Below are 15131 nucleotides of genomic sequence, written 5' to 3'. Positions count from 1 at the left end.
CACGGGACATTTTCGAGCCTGATGCGCAGTGAGGGGTCAGTTCTGACTCTGAACATGGGCGGATCTCAGGTGGGAAACACCTGTGCGAGGGCAGGCCTGGGCGTCACAGCCGCACACTGCTGCCCCTGGAAGGGAGAAGAAAAGATTCTTCCCACTCCCTGACCCTCTGATTTCCTTCTCTCTGGACTTCCCATTTCAGTCGCTTTCCACCCACAAAGAAACCCTTTGCCCCCTGCGGCCAGCCTCAGCTCCTAGGCCTCCCCGGGAGCTCTCACACATGCTTACACATGGAAGGCTCTGCGGTTTGGGGCTCCTGGTTCCCCCTCTGCAGGAAGCGTGCTGAGGCGGCGAGGTGGCTGGGTGGGGAGGGAGGCCACACTCACTGCTTCCCTGCACTTCTCTGCACAGGTGTGTGTGAGACCCTTCGAGATTCTGATGGCTATTGACGTGGAGATTATGATTGCCATTGGCTGCTGCTTACTGCTTGTCGCATGGTTGCTGATTTGCTGTGTGCTCTGTCTTTGCTGCAAAGTGTTCCGAACATTGAAGTGAGTGGGAAAAGGAGGAGGACAGAGAGGTTTGTGTAATCAGTAGTGTGATTTGCCCAAGTGAGAACCTCCAGGCAGTTGTAACAAATGGGCTTAAAAAAAAAAAAAGAAATCTGGGGGCACCCAGGTGGCTCATTCAGTGAAGTGTCCAACTCTTGATCTTAGCTCAGGTCTTGATCTAGGGTTGTGGGTTCTAGCCCGTGCTGGGCTCCATGCTGGGCATGGAGCCTACCTAAAAAAGGAAATCGACTCTAATGCTTATTATAAAATCTCCAAAGGGACATATGACAATCAATGGCATCGACACAAAAGGCAGGTGATTTGGTTTGGAAGAAGGCCATCCTGAGACTCTGCTGTCTCCAGCTCCCGGCTGTCAGGCTCCCGGTGACAGAACCTCAGAGAGCAGTGCTCTGGCAGCTGTCGTCCAAAGAGAGGTGGCCTCCCCCACTGTCTCCTGGCCACAGTCCTGTTGTGTGAAATACAGGCTCCTTATTCTGAGCTCAGCTGCCTCCTGACTTTGTTCTTTCAAGGTGTTCGCAGGCCCCTTTGGGGCAGGTGCTGTGCTGTCTCTGATCCCCAGGTACCTTGAACTCATTAGGTGTCAGGCCATGAGCCTGATATCACCTTTGCCATTCTGGCAACACTTTCCACCAGATACACCTCTAAACTCAGAGCAGTAAATGCTGAGCAGTATTGTTTATTTATGAGAATATGCGACACTGCGTATTACCCACCAACACAAGCTCTCCATCCAGATCCGAGGTGGCTTCAGGGAGTTCTAGACGTAGTTTTCTGAGTTGCAGTGCACAAATCCAGGAGGCAGTAGCTCATCCCTTCTTGACAAATGGGCAAATTGCAACTCAGAATGCAGGAGTGACTCTCCAGGCGTCAGGAAGACTGGGGCTCTGAGAGTTTCACTGCAACCCCTCCTGGCCGCCATGCTCCCCCAACCCAAGCTTCCTGAACCCTCGGGACCATTCACTTGCTCCCCATCCCTGCCAAGAAGCCCAGGCATCGTCCATTATGGAAGGGCTGGTTCCTGTCCTCACCCAGTGATACCTCAGTGGCCACTTGGCAGGAGTGTGGGGATGACAGCAGCCAGAGGCCATGTGCACACAGGACAGCGGGCAGCCATGGGTCAGAGGCAGAGTGGTAGTTTGGGGGATATAATCTGTAGCAATCCAGCAGGGCTCTGACCTGCAGGCACACGGTCAGGGGACCGCCTTGGCCAGCGCAGGTCCTGTCGGCCCCCCACGACAGCCCAGGGTGGCACAGCTGCAGGCTCTTCCTTACACAGCAGCACCCGCTGAGGCTCGTGTAGCCATCTCTGGCCCCGGGGGGCGACATTGTGTCCCGAGGCCGGCCTCAGATGCTGTTGCAGCAGCCCTGGCGTGGTGGCTGTGGGGGCCCACACGGGCATGGGGGGGCGGGAGGGCACCGACCACCTTGGCGTGGGCTGCTTGGGGTGAGGCTCCTCCCCAGGCTCAGAAATGGTAACTCTGGCGGAAAAGGGCTCCTTGGCAATGGCAGGGGTTCTAAACGCACCTCGTCAATCTGGACTTGACTTTCAGATCAGAAAGCGGCAGTGGGATGGATTCTCCTGTATTCAGAAACGTGACTACAGACAAAAAATACAGGGCCATCACAGTACCCGCAGAATTTCCAGTGCGGTCACAGCACTATTACCGGGTCCTTACACTTCTCCCGAGGTCACCGGAGGCGAGGTGGCTCAGCAGCACCATCAGTCTGGGCCTCTGCGCTTATGTTCTCAAGTCCCTTTCAGAGCGTCCGGGCTGGTCACTCGCTGGGTGAGCCTGAGCAAGGCGTTTAATGCCCCGAGTCTCAGGTTCTTCCCCAGAGAAACGGGCATCACGGTGGCGTCCACTGCTCAGGGCGTCAAGGGGACGGGAGAGCCAGCGCACTGCGTGCAGGGGCTGCCGACGTGACACACCTCCCGGGGATCCCACTCGTGCTGGTCAGACAGCCCTCCTTCCTGCCTCCAGCTCACGTGCCCGAACGACGGACACGGGTTCACTCCACCCAGCCCAGGTTCCAGGCCAAGATTTCTAAAGCGGAAATCACATTTGGGGGCAGACTCCCAGCCCGTGTGCGGGGCACTGCATCGCGCCCACAGAGCCCTTCTGCAAACCAGCCTCCCGCCTCTCAGACGCCCTGCCTGGCCTCGGCGTTTCATTTCTGAAGGAAGGAAAGTCTCTCCTTATTTGAATGCCAATTGTCCACAGCTCAAAAGCAAGAACGTGAAGGTCCTTTTTATAAAATGAATAACACTACTTCCTACACAGCAGATGTTATCGTTCCTACCGGGTCTGGCAGTTCTCAGGACGTGGGCACGTCTGTTTCCTCCACAAACACAGCTCTGCGTGGGTAACGACACACAGCAAGTGACAGCACAGTCAGCGGAAGAGCCAGCTGGTTTATTTGGTTTTCTTCCTGCTGCCAGAGGAGCTCTCGCTGGGCCTGGGAGCCGGGGGAACCAGGGGTCCCACAGAGGCACGAGGCAGAAGCGTGGGGAGCCCCACGACGCCTCCCCTTCCTGCAGCAGCAGCAGCAGCCCCACGTTGCCCTGGGCCCGGGACAGCAGTGTGGCGGAAAGGGCCACTGAGTCAGCAGCGGGGGCCCTGAAGTGCCAACTGGAGGCCCTTGGCGAGGGCCAGCGGCGTGGGACTCTCGGCCATGCAGCTCACAGGCAGGCCCTGGGTGGTCAGCGCACGGGCTGTGCTGGGGCCGATGGCGGCAAACTGCAGGGGGAGAGAGAGGGAGCTTCAACGCACCTGTAGGGCCGGGTGGGCAGAGGGGCAGGGCCTGGGGCCTGTCAGGTCATCGCGGCTCATGCGTGAGCTCATGGCACATGTGGTCACCCCTCCCGATGTGAACCCAGCCCTACACCCGCAAAACGCCTTTGTCTGCATGACCTCATTACAGCCTCCCTGCCAGCCCGAGGCTCGTTTGCAGGGCAGGGGCGCCAGAACCCCCGCCCCTGTGCCGCCGTCTTGGCTGCCTCTCCATGAGCCTTAGCGGCCCAGGGTTCTGCCCTGGGTGGAGGGCCAAGTGGAGCACAGAGAAAGTCTGAAAGGTGCTCTGGGTGTGTCAGGGGCCCCGGTTGCACCCCCCAGGAAAATGGAGCAGCTGAGACCAGGACCTGGAAGCCAGAGGGCCCCAGTTGCACCCCCCAGGAAAATGGAGCAGCTGAGACCAGGACCTGGAAGCCAGAGGGCCAGGTTCCCCTCCCAGCTCCACAGGACAGTGGCCCTAGCAAGTGACCGTCCCTCTCTGGGCCTCCTTCATCTGTAAAACAGAAAGGGTAACAGCCTTCCCCGTTGGGCTGCTGTGAGGATCACATGAGGGCAATGTGAGGAACGATCTGGCCGGGGGCCCGGCTCAGAGAAGTGCTCGGTGGCCGCCAGTGGCTGCCACTGAGGGGAACACGGTTACTCTAAACCAGAAACTCCAGCAGCCTGAGCCTCGTCAGCAGGATGCCTCTCTCTGAACATCGCATGTTTGATGGTCACGTGCAGAACCTCGCTTGGGGCGGAATGTGGTTTTTTGCTGTGGTGACCCTGGGCCTTGCTAGGTGTCCTTACAAGTCACTTAGCCCCTCTAGTCCTGTTTCTCATCTGTAGAAGGGGTACAATTACCCTTGCATGGCAGGGCTAGCATGGGGGGTAAATAAGATCTGTCACTCTGGCAGGGAGAGCACTCATGTCACCCCCACCCCAACACTGGGGTGCACGCACCCCTGCCTGGGAGTAGGTCTGTGAGGATGGCGGCCCTTACCCAGCACCCCCTCTGCCTTCCCTCCCCGGGCCAGGTGTGGCATAGGGAACAATCTCAGGGCACTGCAGCTTGAAGCCCCCCCTTCCGGGGCACGTCAGAGCCACAGGACAGAGGCTGCTGCCCCCCGGAAGCCCAAGCTCCTGTAGCCCCTGCCCTATTCCACCCTGTGACACAGCCATTCCTTGAGAAACTCCCTGAGAAAAGGATGGTGCTGGACCCCTACCTCACAGCAGACACAAACGTGAACTCAAAGTGGATCACATTTAAGCTCTTCTTAAATGTAAGAGCTGAGACTAGAAACACAGAAGAAACACAGAGGTGAGTCTTCATGCCCTGGGATTAGGCAGTGGTTTCTGAGATACACCGCTCACGGCACAAGTCGCAAAGGAAAGGATAGGTAAGTGGGTCTTTACCAAAATGGAAAAACTGTCATGCTTCTAAGGACACCATCATAGAAGTGAAAAGACAACTCACGGGATGGAGGAAATTTCTACAAATTGTACATCTGATGGGGAACTTGTATCCAGGAACAAAGAACTCGTACAACCCAGCGACAACAGCAACAAGACACACGGCAAGGATGGGAACAGATGCTTCTCAGAAGAAGATACAGAGGGGCGCCTGGGTGGCACAGCGGTTAAGCGTCTGCCTTCGGCTCAGGGCGTGATCCCGGCGGTCTGGGATCGAGCCCCACATCAGGCTCCTCCACTATGAGCCTGCTTCTTCCTCTCCCACTCCCCCTGCTTGTGTTCCCTCTCTTGCTGGCTGTCTCTATCTCTGTCGAATAAATAAATAAAATCTTTAAAAAAAAAAAAAAAAGAAGATACAGAAACGGCCAACACACACAGGGAAAGATGCTCAGCGTCATCGGTCATCAGGGAAATTCATATCAGAACTACCCCACAGCCACTGGCACGGCTGTGATCCTGAAGTCAAAAATTACAAATATGGCTAAGGTTGTGGAGCCACCCTCCTACGTGGCTGGTGGGGATGCAAAGTGCTAATTACCAAAGTTAAACATAAAGTGACCACACGACCCAGCAATTCCCCTCCTTAGTTTACGCCCAGGAGAAATGAAAATACGTGCCCGCATAAAAACTGCAGCCAGGTGCTCAGCATTATTCCTGATGGCCCCAGAGCGGACCCAAGCCCAATGCCCATCAGCCGAGGGACAGATAAGGAAACGGTGCTGTAGTCACAGAATGGACTCTTCTACGGCAGTAAGAGGGAACGGAGTCATGACAGGCCACGGCACGGGTGAGCCTTGAAAGCACCACGTTAAGCAAAAGAAGGCAGTCCTGAGACCCCAGAGTAGCAGATCCGTAGAGACAGGAAGTAGACTTATGGTTACCAGGCTGCCGGGCGCGTCACACCTGTCATGTCCAGAGAGGCGGCGCAGCAGAGGGACGAGAACCGGGGGCAGCCCCAGCACCACGGCTTCTCCCGCCCTCCAACGTGGGGAGTGCTGACTGTGTGCTGGTCACCAGCTACGTCACGGTCTAATCGCCTTAATCCTCCAACCCTGAGTGTTAGAGACCATTCTCCTTCCCCAGATGACTCTGGCAAGTCATTTAACCTCTCTGGGCCTCAGTTTGTTCACCTGTAGTCAGGACAGTAGTCCCAATTTTGCTTGATTCCTATGCCTGGACTGGTGGGCAAATTCTACAAGATATTGCCTGGAAATGTTCTATCAACTGCCACGGCTCAGGTATCACCACGGCTAACAACATGGACTCCGTCTTCCTGGGTAAGATACACAACTTCTCTGAGCCCAGTACTCCACCTGCAGCGCTGGGAACCGGTGCCGACTCTGCAGGTGAGACACACCTGTAAGAAAAGCTAAGAGCGCTCACTCTGTGTGAGTGTGCACGGTGTGGGCGGCCTCTGTCCTGGGGACGCACCAGCTCCTCGGTCCCCCTGGAGCCAGTTCAAGAGCTTCCTGTTGCAGGCCCCATCAGCCTTGTCGTTACCTGTAGACTCCTAGCAAATGTAGTCCCTCCCCAGTGGGAATGTCAAGCCTTTGAATTAAAAGACATGAAAAAGGAGAATGGCTTTTAGAATAGATAATGCCAAGATGTTTCGATGGGAAAACAGGGAAAGGATGCTAGGACGCATGCCAGGTTCTGATCCAAGGACTGACCCAAATTCTCATCCAGCCCTGAGACTCCTCTATCAGAGAAGACCATAGACAGCAGCCCCCCTCGTCCGTGGCTTCTTGTGCAGCCCCTGTCCCCTTATTTGCGGTTTCACTGTCCATGGTTTCAGTTTTCTGCGGTCAGCCACAGTCCAGACCCAGATGCCTCTCCTCCTCACATATGGTCAGAAGGTCAGAAGCAGCTTCCTGCTGCATCACTGGCCTACATCACTCCCCTCCCGTCGTCTCTTCACAGAGGCATGTTATCATCTCACATCCTCTTGAGAAGGGTGAGTGCAGTACAGTAAGATATCTTGAGAGAGTTCATGTCACTGTTACCACAGGATATTGTTATAACTTTTATCATTAGTTATTGTTGTTAGTCTCTTACTGTGTCTAATTTAGAAATTAAACTTTATCACAGGGAGGTATGCATAGGAAAAAACATACTGTATCAGGATTGGGTAGTAGCCACGGTTTCAGACATCCGCTTGAGGGTCTGGGAATGTATCCCCCACAAATAAGGGGTGACTACGTGTCTATAAAGGCCACAGAGGGATAATCATCCTCATGTTACAAATGAGGAAACAGGTTCAGAGAGGTTAAGTAACTTGTCTAAGAACACCAGCCAGGAAGTGGTGCTGGTGCTGGAGAATTCTAGAGCCTGGCCTTTCCAGGGCTATGAGCTGACATCAGGGTATCTGCTAGGTCAGGAGTCCTTTGACTTTACGTGGAACTCTAAGATAATTAGTAAGAATTTTTAAAAATCTTAAAAGACCAAAAACCCACTGAATACCTCACCTTAATTTGATCAATCTTGTCACCAGATAACTCTTGAATATGCTTGAGGCTGTAGGTAAGGCCAGAGGGACTGAAAAATGTGATGCTGGCCGGAACGCCCTGCAGGGAGAGCATGAGATCAGTCTGTCGCCACAGGCCAAGGAGAGAGAATGTTCCCTTGGTTCCCCCAGCCGGGCACCATCAGCCCTGGAGCCCCAGGAGGCAGCCCCCAGGCAACCCCATGGATTCACAGCAGGAGGGTTCCTGGTGGACGTGGCCTCTGCTCCCTCAAGGCCAAGGCTGAGTTCAGGTGGGGCACCGTTTAGAGGGCAGGGTGCCACTGGGGAGGCTGGATGCTCCTCATCGCTCTGCCGCCCACAGGTCTGTGTCTGCCTAGGCAGGACAGGGGCGCCGCGGACCCGCGTGCTCAGCCGAGTGGACGATGCCACTAGCTCACATGGCCAACGTAGCCCTGATCAGTGAGGCAGCAGTCCAGGCCGGCTTCCTGTCAACTCTGCATTCTTTCTCAGGAGACAGAAGACAGACTGGCTGCGTAGGCTCTCTGTTTTGGTTTGCACTATCGGCAAGTCCAGAACCAGCAAGGCATTCAGAAGCCTGTCCCAGGAGAGGGAGGGGAAGCGTCCCACTGAATAGAGACGTGGACCTTCACTCAAACAGGCACCATCCACCCTCCTGCCTGAAGCCTCCAGAGGTCCCTGTGGCCTCCCAAATTCAACATAGACTCCTCAGTGGGCACTGTGGCCCTCCCCAGTGTGGGCCCAGCCTCCCTTCCCAACCTCTGCCCCTGTGGCTCCCCCAGGGCCCCACACAATGAAGGACAGTCACGTCATGGCCCCTGGCTGCCCAGGCTCACTCTGGGGTGCTCTCCATGGCTTCGTGCATTTTATCTCCTTTCATCTTTATAAAAACCTTACGAGAGAGGTCTGTTCCCATTTCACAGATACGGAGATGGAGCCTTGGGAAGTCGCGTGGCTGGGGATGGTGGAACCACACACAGGGTTTGGGCCTCTCGCCCCCCAAGCCTCCACCACTCGGTGCCCGCCCCGCCGGAGCTCTCCCTGCAAGTACCACCCACCTGCTTAGAATAGTAGCTGTTGAGGTTAACTTGGATTCCTGGGTGCGGGACCTTCTGATAGACAGTTATGCTTTCCATGGGAATCCCTGGACACAATCAAGAGCAGGAAACAGGCTTTATCCCACTGGGAACACCGGGCTCCATCCTGATTTTCCTGTGCACGGGGACCTGCCCCGGGGTCCGTCCACACCAGCACCACCCGTACTCTTGGCGAAGGCTGTGACACTCTGCGGGCTCCTAGCTGGAGCCGAGCGGGCAGAGCAGCGCAGGGCTACGGTCAGCGCAGCAGACTGTACCCCACACCGAACATGACCGTGAGGGGCGGCCCACCCTCCCCTGGGGGCTCTGCACGGCCCCGACCCCCAACGCGGACCACGAAGGCTCCCAGCAGACCCGCGGAGGCGGACCAGGGTGGCCGTGCCCATGAGCCAATGCACTGTCGTCACCTCTGTCCTTGAGCATTTTCGGCAGGATTTCTCCTTTGACGGTTCCACAGGGAAACAGAAGAGGCAACGCTGGCGACTCCCCTGTGGATAAATAACCAGACCTTGTCAATGCGTTCAAGAAGGGGGTGCATGTGCCCGGGGCACGGGGAGCAGCAGCTCCGGCCACCCAGCAGCTGTGAGTGGGAGGGAAGAAGCTGACCTTGCTGTACGAAGATCACAGGGGATTCGGCCACGGCGCTCAGAAAACAGGCATCCCCACAAGCCGGGGCCGCCGTCCCCCAGGCCTTCCAGCCCCTCTGGTCCTGATGCAGCCCCTGGGCGGCAGGCACGAGCTAGCATGCAGCTCTGCGCTGGGCTGGAGTCGGAAGGCACTGCAGCAGCCACTTTCCGCTCGGGAGGAGCCCTGGAGGCCACGAGACGTGGCTGGAGCCAGGGCCCACGCTCGCTCACGAGGCGGCAGGAAGACGGCAGCCACAACAGAGACCAGCTGCATGCCTACAGTCCCCTCAGGACGGTGGCCACCCAGCCAAGTGCCCACAGGGCGGATGGGTGGCACGTAGGGCCCGGGCTGCTGAGCATGGCCCTGCCTCCCACCCCGCTCCCCGTCTCCACTCTGGGAAGGCCTAAGGGTGCGTTCAGCTCCAAGCTCTCTGCAGAATGAGGATGGCATGCAGGAACACGGACCTGAGACACCACCATCCAGCAACATCGATGGGCGAGTCCTCCCCAAATGTGAACATTTGGTAGAACGAACCATCTCCCCGACATCCGTCCATCAGTTGAAGAAGTCTTAACGGCTGTTGCTTATGCACAAACACATTTTTCTGTACTCGTCATATCTCCCCGAACACCTCTCTGGGGATTGTAGTCAGAGGAAGGAACAAAGCAAGCTCTTCCCGTCCAGCACCATCTCCCCAAAGGCCCAACCTGACCACAGGAGTAACTTCCTTTTTCCACGTAATTCGAGAACTACGTACTGGTGTTCTTTATTTACGCTGCTCTGTAACTACCAGCACCGACATAAGAGAACACAAGGAATCGGGGAGCTTCAAACGTAGACAATAGATGCCCACCGATTTCTCTTTTCCAGTGGGAGGAAATGTTTCATGCGCAGTAGATGCCGTCCTTGGAGACTATTTTCAAAGCCATGTTCAGGTGCAATTTTCTTGCCCAGAGCCCAGGTGTCCCTCCATCTGTGTGTGTTAGGTGCTGGGTGTGCAGGATTCTGGGGACCAAAGCTGCTCCCACAGACCCTCCCAGCCACCTGCTCTGGGGCAGCTTGGAGAATCCAGCAGGAAAACCAAGGGCCAGCCTTTCCAGCAAGCCCAGCCCTAGAGATGTGCACGGGGCCTTTGGAAGATTCCAGAATCTGCCCTTCAAAGCATCTTTTCAGAAGGTCTAGCCCAGTACTGAGTGAGTGCTCACGCTTATTCTCGGACTGCTGGCTACTAACTCCGGAGATGAGAGCTTAGTATGTGTGTCCTGGTACAGGACAGATGACTGTCTTTTCTCACGGCACCACCAGTGCCTGAAGAGCCAGGTCACACATGCAGGCCCACTCAGCCCAGCCGACTCCCATGGAATCCCGTGACACTCTCAGCAAAGGGAGGAAAACCTGAAAATGTCCCAGTAGAATCCTCTTCTGCCGAGTGGAGATCTACCACAGCTATCCTTCCTGGGACCTAACCCCCCTCAAGAAGCCAGAGGCAAAGAACTCATCCTTTTTTTGGGATAAGTTTACTGCCTGCAGATTTTTAACCCAAACAGGCCAACACTAAATAGGTCAGCGCTAAAGCTGGCTGATTCTGCAGAGGTGCGAGAGGTTTCCTGGGACAAGCGGGAGAGATGGGGGCCTGGCGGGGGCCTCACTCGACAGAGAAGACACAGAATGGGGACTCACAGGGCTCAGAGGCTGCCCATACCTTTAACAGGAAGGAGGCCTGGCCTGCTGGGCTGTGGGAGCTGAGGCCAGCAAGGGTGCTGAAAATCCCAGGGAAGGGTTATGCTGAGGGGCTGGGGACTCCTTAAGTAGCCACTGTAATAATTAAGGCAACAGGGCTGATTTTTTTTAAAAAGTGTCATTTCACTGGAGGACACGTGCATGGCTGAAAAGCTCCGACAACTGCCAGGTTCTGCACTGATTTTGGCCTCCCAGGCGGGCTGGGAGAAGTGGCCCTGCGGACAGAGATTCTCATGGTGGAGAATCCAGACAATGGGGCTCATGGCGAGGGAAGGAAGGGTTGAGCAAGTCTGCGAGGCTGCAGGAGTGGCCGTCGACAGCCCCCAGTCCAGGGGACATTTCAAATAACTGCACTCCCCTCTGTCTGACTCAGGTGGACCCCCTCTCTTGCAGAATGATGTAATGCCCCCTTTTGCCATTTATTTGCTGCTTTCTTTTTTTTTTTTTAAGATTTTATTTATTTATTCGACAGAGATAGAGACAGCCAGCGAGAGAGGGAACACAAGCAGGGGGAGTGGGAGAGGAAGAAGCAGGCTCATAGCAGAGGAGCCCGATGTGGGGCTCGATCCCAGAACGCCGGGATCACGCCCTGAGCCGAAGGCAGACGCTAAACCGCTGTGCCACCCAGGCGCCCCTATTTGCTGCTTTCTTTTCCATTAGAGCAGATGTCCTGGAAGGGGAGAATTTTCTATCAGAACAATGAGCTATCAGTTAAATAAGCGAATAGTTTTAAGTGCCCACAATGGTATCTGTCACGTAGTAAAAAGTGTTAAGTAAAAGAAATAAGCAGTAACTACAAATTGGCCTGTTGATTCCAAACACTAGAAGTAGATTCTCAGCTTTTAAAATCCAGTTTCAGAAAATCATTAATGCCTTGGTAAAACCAAGGTGAAAGTCCTTATTAGCAGTCAAGAAGGATTCTTACTTGGATATTCTAATTATGAATTAAAGATTTATTAGGACACACAGGCATGCTGGTAACAAAGCCTTTACAAAGAATGCAGCCCAGTCTCCGCGGAGATAAGGCAGAGTATGTTCCTATCTCCCCTCCAAACCTTGAGTCAGTTAATTGAACACCAGTGTGACATCTCAGAAGTGACACGGATCCTTCCTGCCTTGTGTATGCAGAGCAAGGAACCAGTCATTCGTCTTCGTAAACCAAGGCACTTAATCCCACGGCGAATGCCAAGTTCTACCATTTACATTGATTTCTACATTAAAACAGAAGGGCTTTGTTACCGTTTAATGGTGACCATTATCCCCTAAAAACATTAGGAATAAAGAGCCTGGAGTTGGATCATTCTGGAACATATGCATCCCATGCCATGAACCGCTGGGGAAAAACCCAATCACATGACGTTACTCTCGCCACGGAAGAGGTGAGGCTCAATAATCCTCAAAACAGTCCCATGGGCCTGAGGACCCTGAGGCACCCAGGACAGTGTTCACCCCAGACCACGGGCATAACTGCCCTTGGCTTCTCAGCAGCTTTCAGCACTTGGCCGCACAGTAGCGTGCACTGGCATGCCCGTGCTGATGCTGAAGCAAATGGCCTCTCAGCTTGGCCAGGCCTGTTGGCATGGACCGACCCCTCCCCCTTGCCTCGCCCCCCATAGGCCCTCCTGTCATGCCAGACCAGTTCAGCAACGCTCAGCAAACACTACGTGGGAACAACGGTGTGCCGGGCCACAAAGCAGGAGTGGGTTAAGCGACCAGACGAGACATAAACAGCATGTATGTGGTGGGGTGGCCAGAGGAGGGCCAAGGTCTCCAGGACAGTGGACGTGGAAGGAACACAGCCTGTGGCGTCCCTGTCACAGAGGAGCCTACGTGAAGGACAGGGCCTCCACAGGCGGCAGTGATGGGAGGGATGAGCAGAGACGGTTGTGCAGGGGGCGGGAGGTGAGGATGTGCTAGGAGCAGTGGGTGGCCAGCCGGAGAGCCATGGAGCTGGCCACTAGAGTCGTGGGCCGGGCGACTATCGTGTTGCAGAGCCCCTGAGCCCTGCAGTTCGGGGAAAGTGGTGGAGACGAGCCGGGGCAGGAGGCCCAGCGGTGTTGCCCTGGGACAGGGACACAGTGTTGGGTGTCTGCTCCTCCCAGGCCGGCACCTGCTTCAGCTAGGACTGGACCCAGAGAGTCACCGGATTAGGGCTCATCTCCTTCGTCCCTGGGGCTTTTGGAGGGTCTCCAAAACACATCACCTTAGTAAGAAGAGCATTTTTCAGAACTTAGAGACATCAGCAAACTAAAGCGAAGAGCCGGGCTGGGACGCAGTGGCGGATATGACCCGAGAGGCAGGGAGCGCCTTCCCTCCAGCTGCCCTGCTCCGCCGCCCGCCGGGAGCCTCCACCCTGGCCCTGGAGACTCTGCAGGGGGCAGAAGCAGCAGTGGGAAGACACGTCTGTTGAGTGTTGCCGGGACGGGGGGCCCATCTGGAGCCCAGCAGACGCCGGCACCTTGCACGTGTTGTCTCTGAGTATCTCATACCTCGTTGTGCCGAGTCCGTATCAGGGGGATCATTTGACTCACTTTTACCGATGGACGGGGGGTGACACAAGAGCGAGTGTCTGCAGCTGGGTGGCCGGGGGGAGGGGGGAGAGGATGGGAGGCACAAGCAAGGAGGACTGCCCTGCCAGAACCCCTCTGGCCCTCCTGCACTTCTCACTCCAAAAGTTCCCCCAAATCTTTGCTTCCATCAAGGCTGAACCCCCACTGAAAGGCAAACACGTCTACAACCAGTGTCATTTCAGGTCTGGGTCCACACGCTGCCCAGGGAAGCACTCCCAGGGGGTGGGCCAGCTCTGAGAGAGGGCGCTCGGAGAAGGAGGCGGCCCCCTGAGAGGAGGGGGAGACACAGACTCAGGGAAGGTGCCAGCTGCAGCAGCCCGCCTCCCCTCCCGTTAGCATCACCACAGACGGTCTCCCTGGATTTGTCTCCAGACGGTTCGTTTGTGTCCTGTTCGAGTTGTCTCAAGTCCTCTGGTGGAGGGGGCGAGAGAGGCAGGCCATCTCAAACAAGCACAGACACACACGTACAAGGCGCCTGCGGTCCCACGAGTGGCCTGCACGTTGCGCGCCAACCAGTGTCACCACGGAGCACACACCCACGAAATGCTCCTCTCTCGGGAGGCAGGGGTGAGGCCAACAAACAAAAAGTAAATGGGCTTCAGTTGGAGTGACCTTTTTCTACTTACGGGAACAAATATATTCTGCGAGCTTTTCTGCATTTCCACAGTTCGCTCCTTCTGTATCCAGGCCAATTTTATTCACTGGAAAACAACAAAAGAAATGTGCTTTCATGTGGCTATTTAAGACCTGTGTTCCTGGTTGTTTGCTAATGTGCAAATACAGTCACGTGCTTTACAAATCACAGGGAACGTCTCCTCCTTAAGGCCGGTACAGGACGGCAGGCACTGCGTTGGATGTTAGGGTGCTGGGCCCTGGGCCCACCCTTCCTAGACGTGTGGCTTTGGGTCACACACCGATTTCTCTGAGCCCCGCTGAGCTCATCTACATGAGGGGAAGACGCCACCGTAGGGGACTGCTTTAAGGATTACAGGAGATGATGAGAGCAAACCACTGGCCATCTCGGGGGAGCTGGAGAAAGACGGTTTTCCTACAGCCAGAGCGGAGGTGGTGAGCATTCAGGATTAACCACCTCTCACAAGGCACAAGAGAGCCTTCGTTCTGTCCGGGGCCAGCCCGCATCCAGAAGGGTGTTGAGGACAGACATGGCCAGACTGAAATGGAAGGGAGGACAGGAGACACTCCACGGGAACCTGCCAACAGAGACCCCAGCACCAGGACCACGGGTCACCTGGGGGGAGGGGCAGAGCAGCTGCTCGGAGAGACTCCCATCACGAAGTGAGGCAGGAGCAGCCCCCCCAGGACCCCTGCACTCTTCCACACAGGACACACCAGCCCCTCTGCAGAGGACCTGGGGGAGGAAGGGCCACAAGCCCCGCGCCGTCTGCGCTCACGACCCGTTCACGGGGTGTGGCACCTCCCTGACGGAGGAGGAGCCGCGGGCATTCCATTTAGGGTTCACGGGAGACCGGCAGCTTTCACAGAAACCCCATCAGCTTTTCCCTCGCAGGTCCTGTCAAGTGTCCTGAGCCCAAGAGACAAAAGTCACATGCAGCTGTGAACTTTGTTCTGGAACAAAGCCCTTGCTTACACGGCGCGGCCAGCGCAGGCCAGGCCACCCCTCCTCTGATTGAACTGGGAAGCTCTCGGTACACCGAAACCCTGAAGACTTCCCGGGAACGGAGCTGGGACGTACGGACTGCAGTGATGTTGGTAGTTCAGGTCGCGGTCATCCGCATCGCTCCTGCGTTAACTAGACTCTCACGGCCTCGTGTTCCGAGCGA

The 15131-nt window shown here is 55.9% G+C and overlaps 1 protein-coding gene across 4 annotated transcripts in view; it reads right to left on the bottom strand.

Moving 5' to 3' along the window:
* Positions 1-641: 641 nt before the first annotated feature.
* The window catches only part of UROS (uroporphyrinogen III synthase), a 36440-nt gene continuing 21950 nt past the window's right edge, over positions 642-15131 (bottom strand). For all 4 annotated transcript variants that reach the window (XM_045809532.2, XM_045809530.2, XM_045809531.2 and 1 more), the window contains exons 6-10: positions 13956-14030; positions 8800-8880; positions 8354-8439; positions 7279-7377; positions 642-3307 (exon numbers count right to left, since the gene is read on the bottom strand). In XM_045809532.2, the coding sequence (XP_045665488.1) occupies positions 3173-3307; positions 7279-7377; positions 8354-8439; positions 8800-8880; positions 13956-14030 (476 nt within the window). In that variant the 3' untranslated portion in view covers positions 642-3172. The remainder of the gene's footprint in view (positions 3308-7278; positions 7378-8353; positions 8440-8799; positions 8881-13955; positions 14031-15131) is intronic.

This window comes from Ursus americanus, chromosome 6 (assembly GCF_024610735.1).
Source record: "Ursus americanus isolate L20-20 chromosome 6, mUrsAme1.1.p, whole genome shotgun sequence".
Classification (NCBI taxonomy): Eukaryota; Metazoa; Chordata; class Mammalia; order Carnivora; family Ursidae; genus Ursus; species Ursus americanus.
Note: the sequence above shows the minus strand (reverse complement) of the source record. Positions and strands in the feature narration are given on the sequence as shown.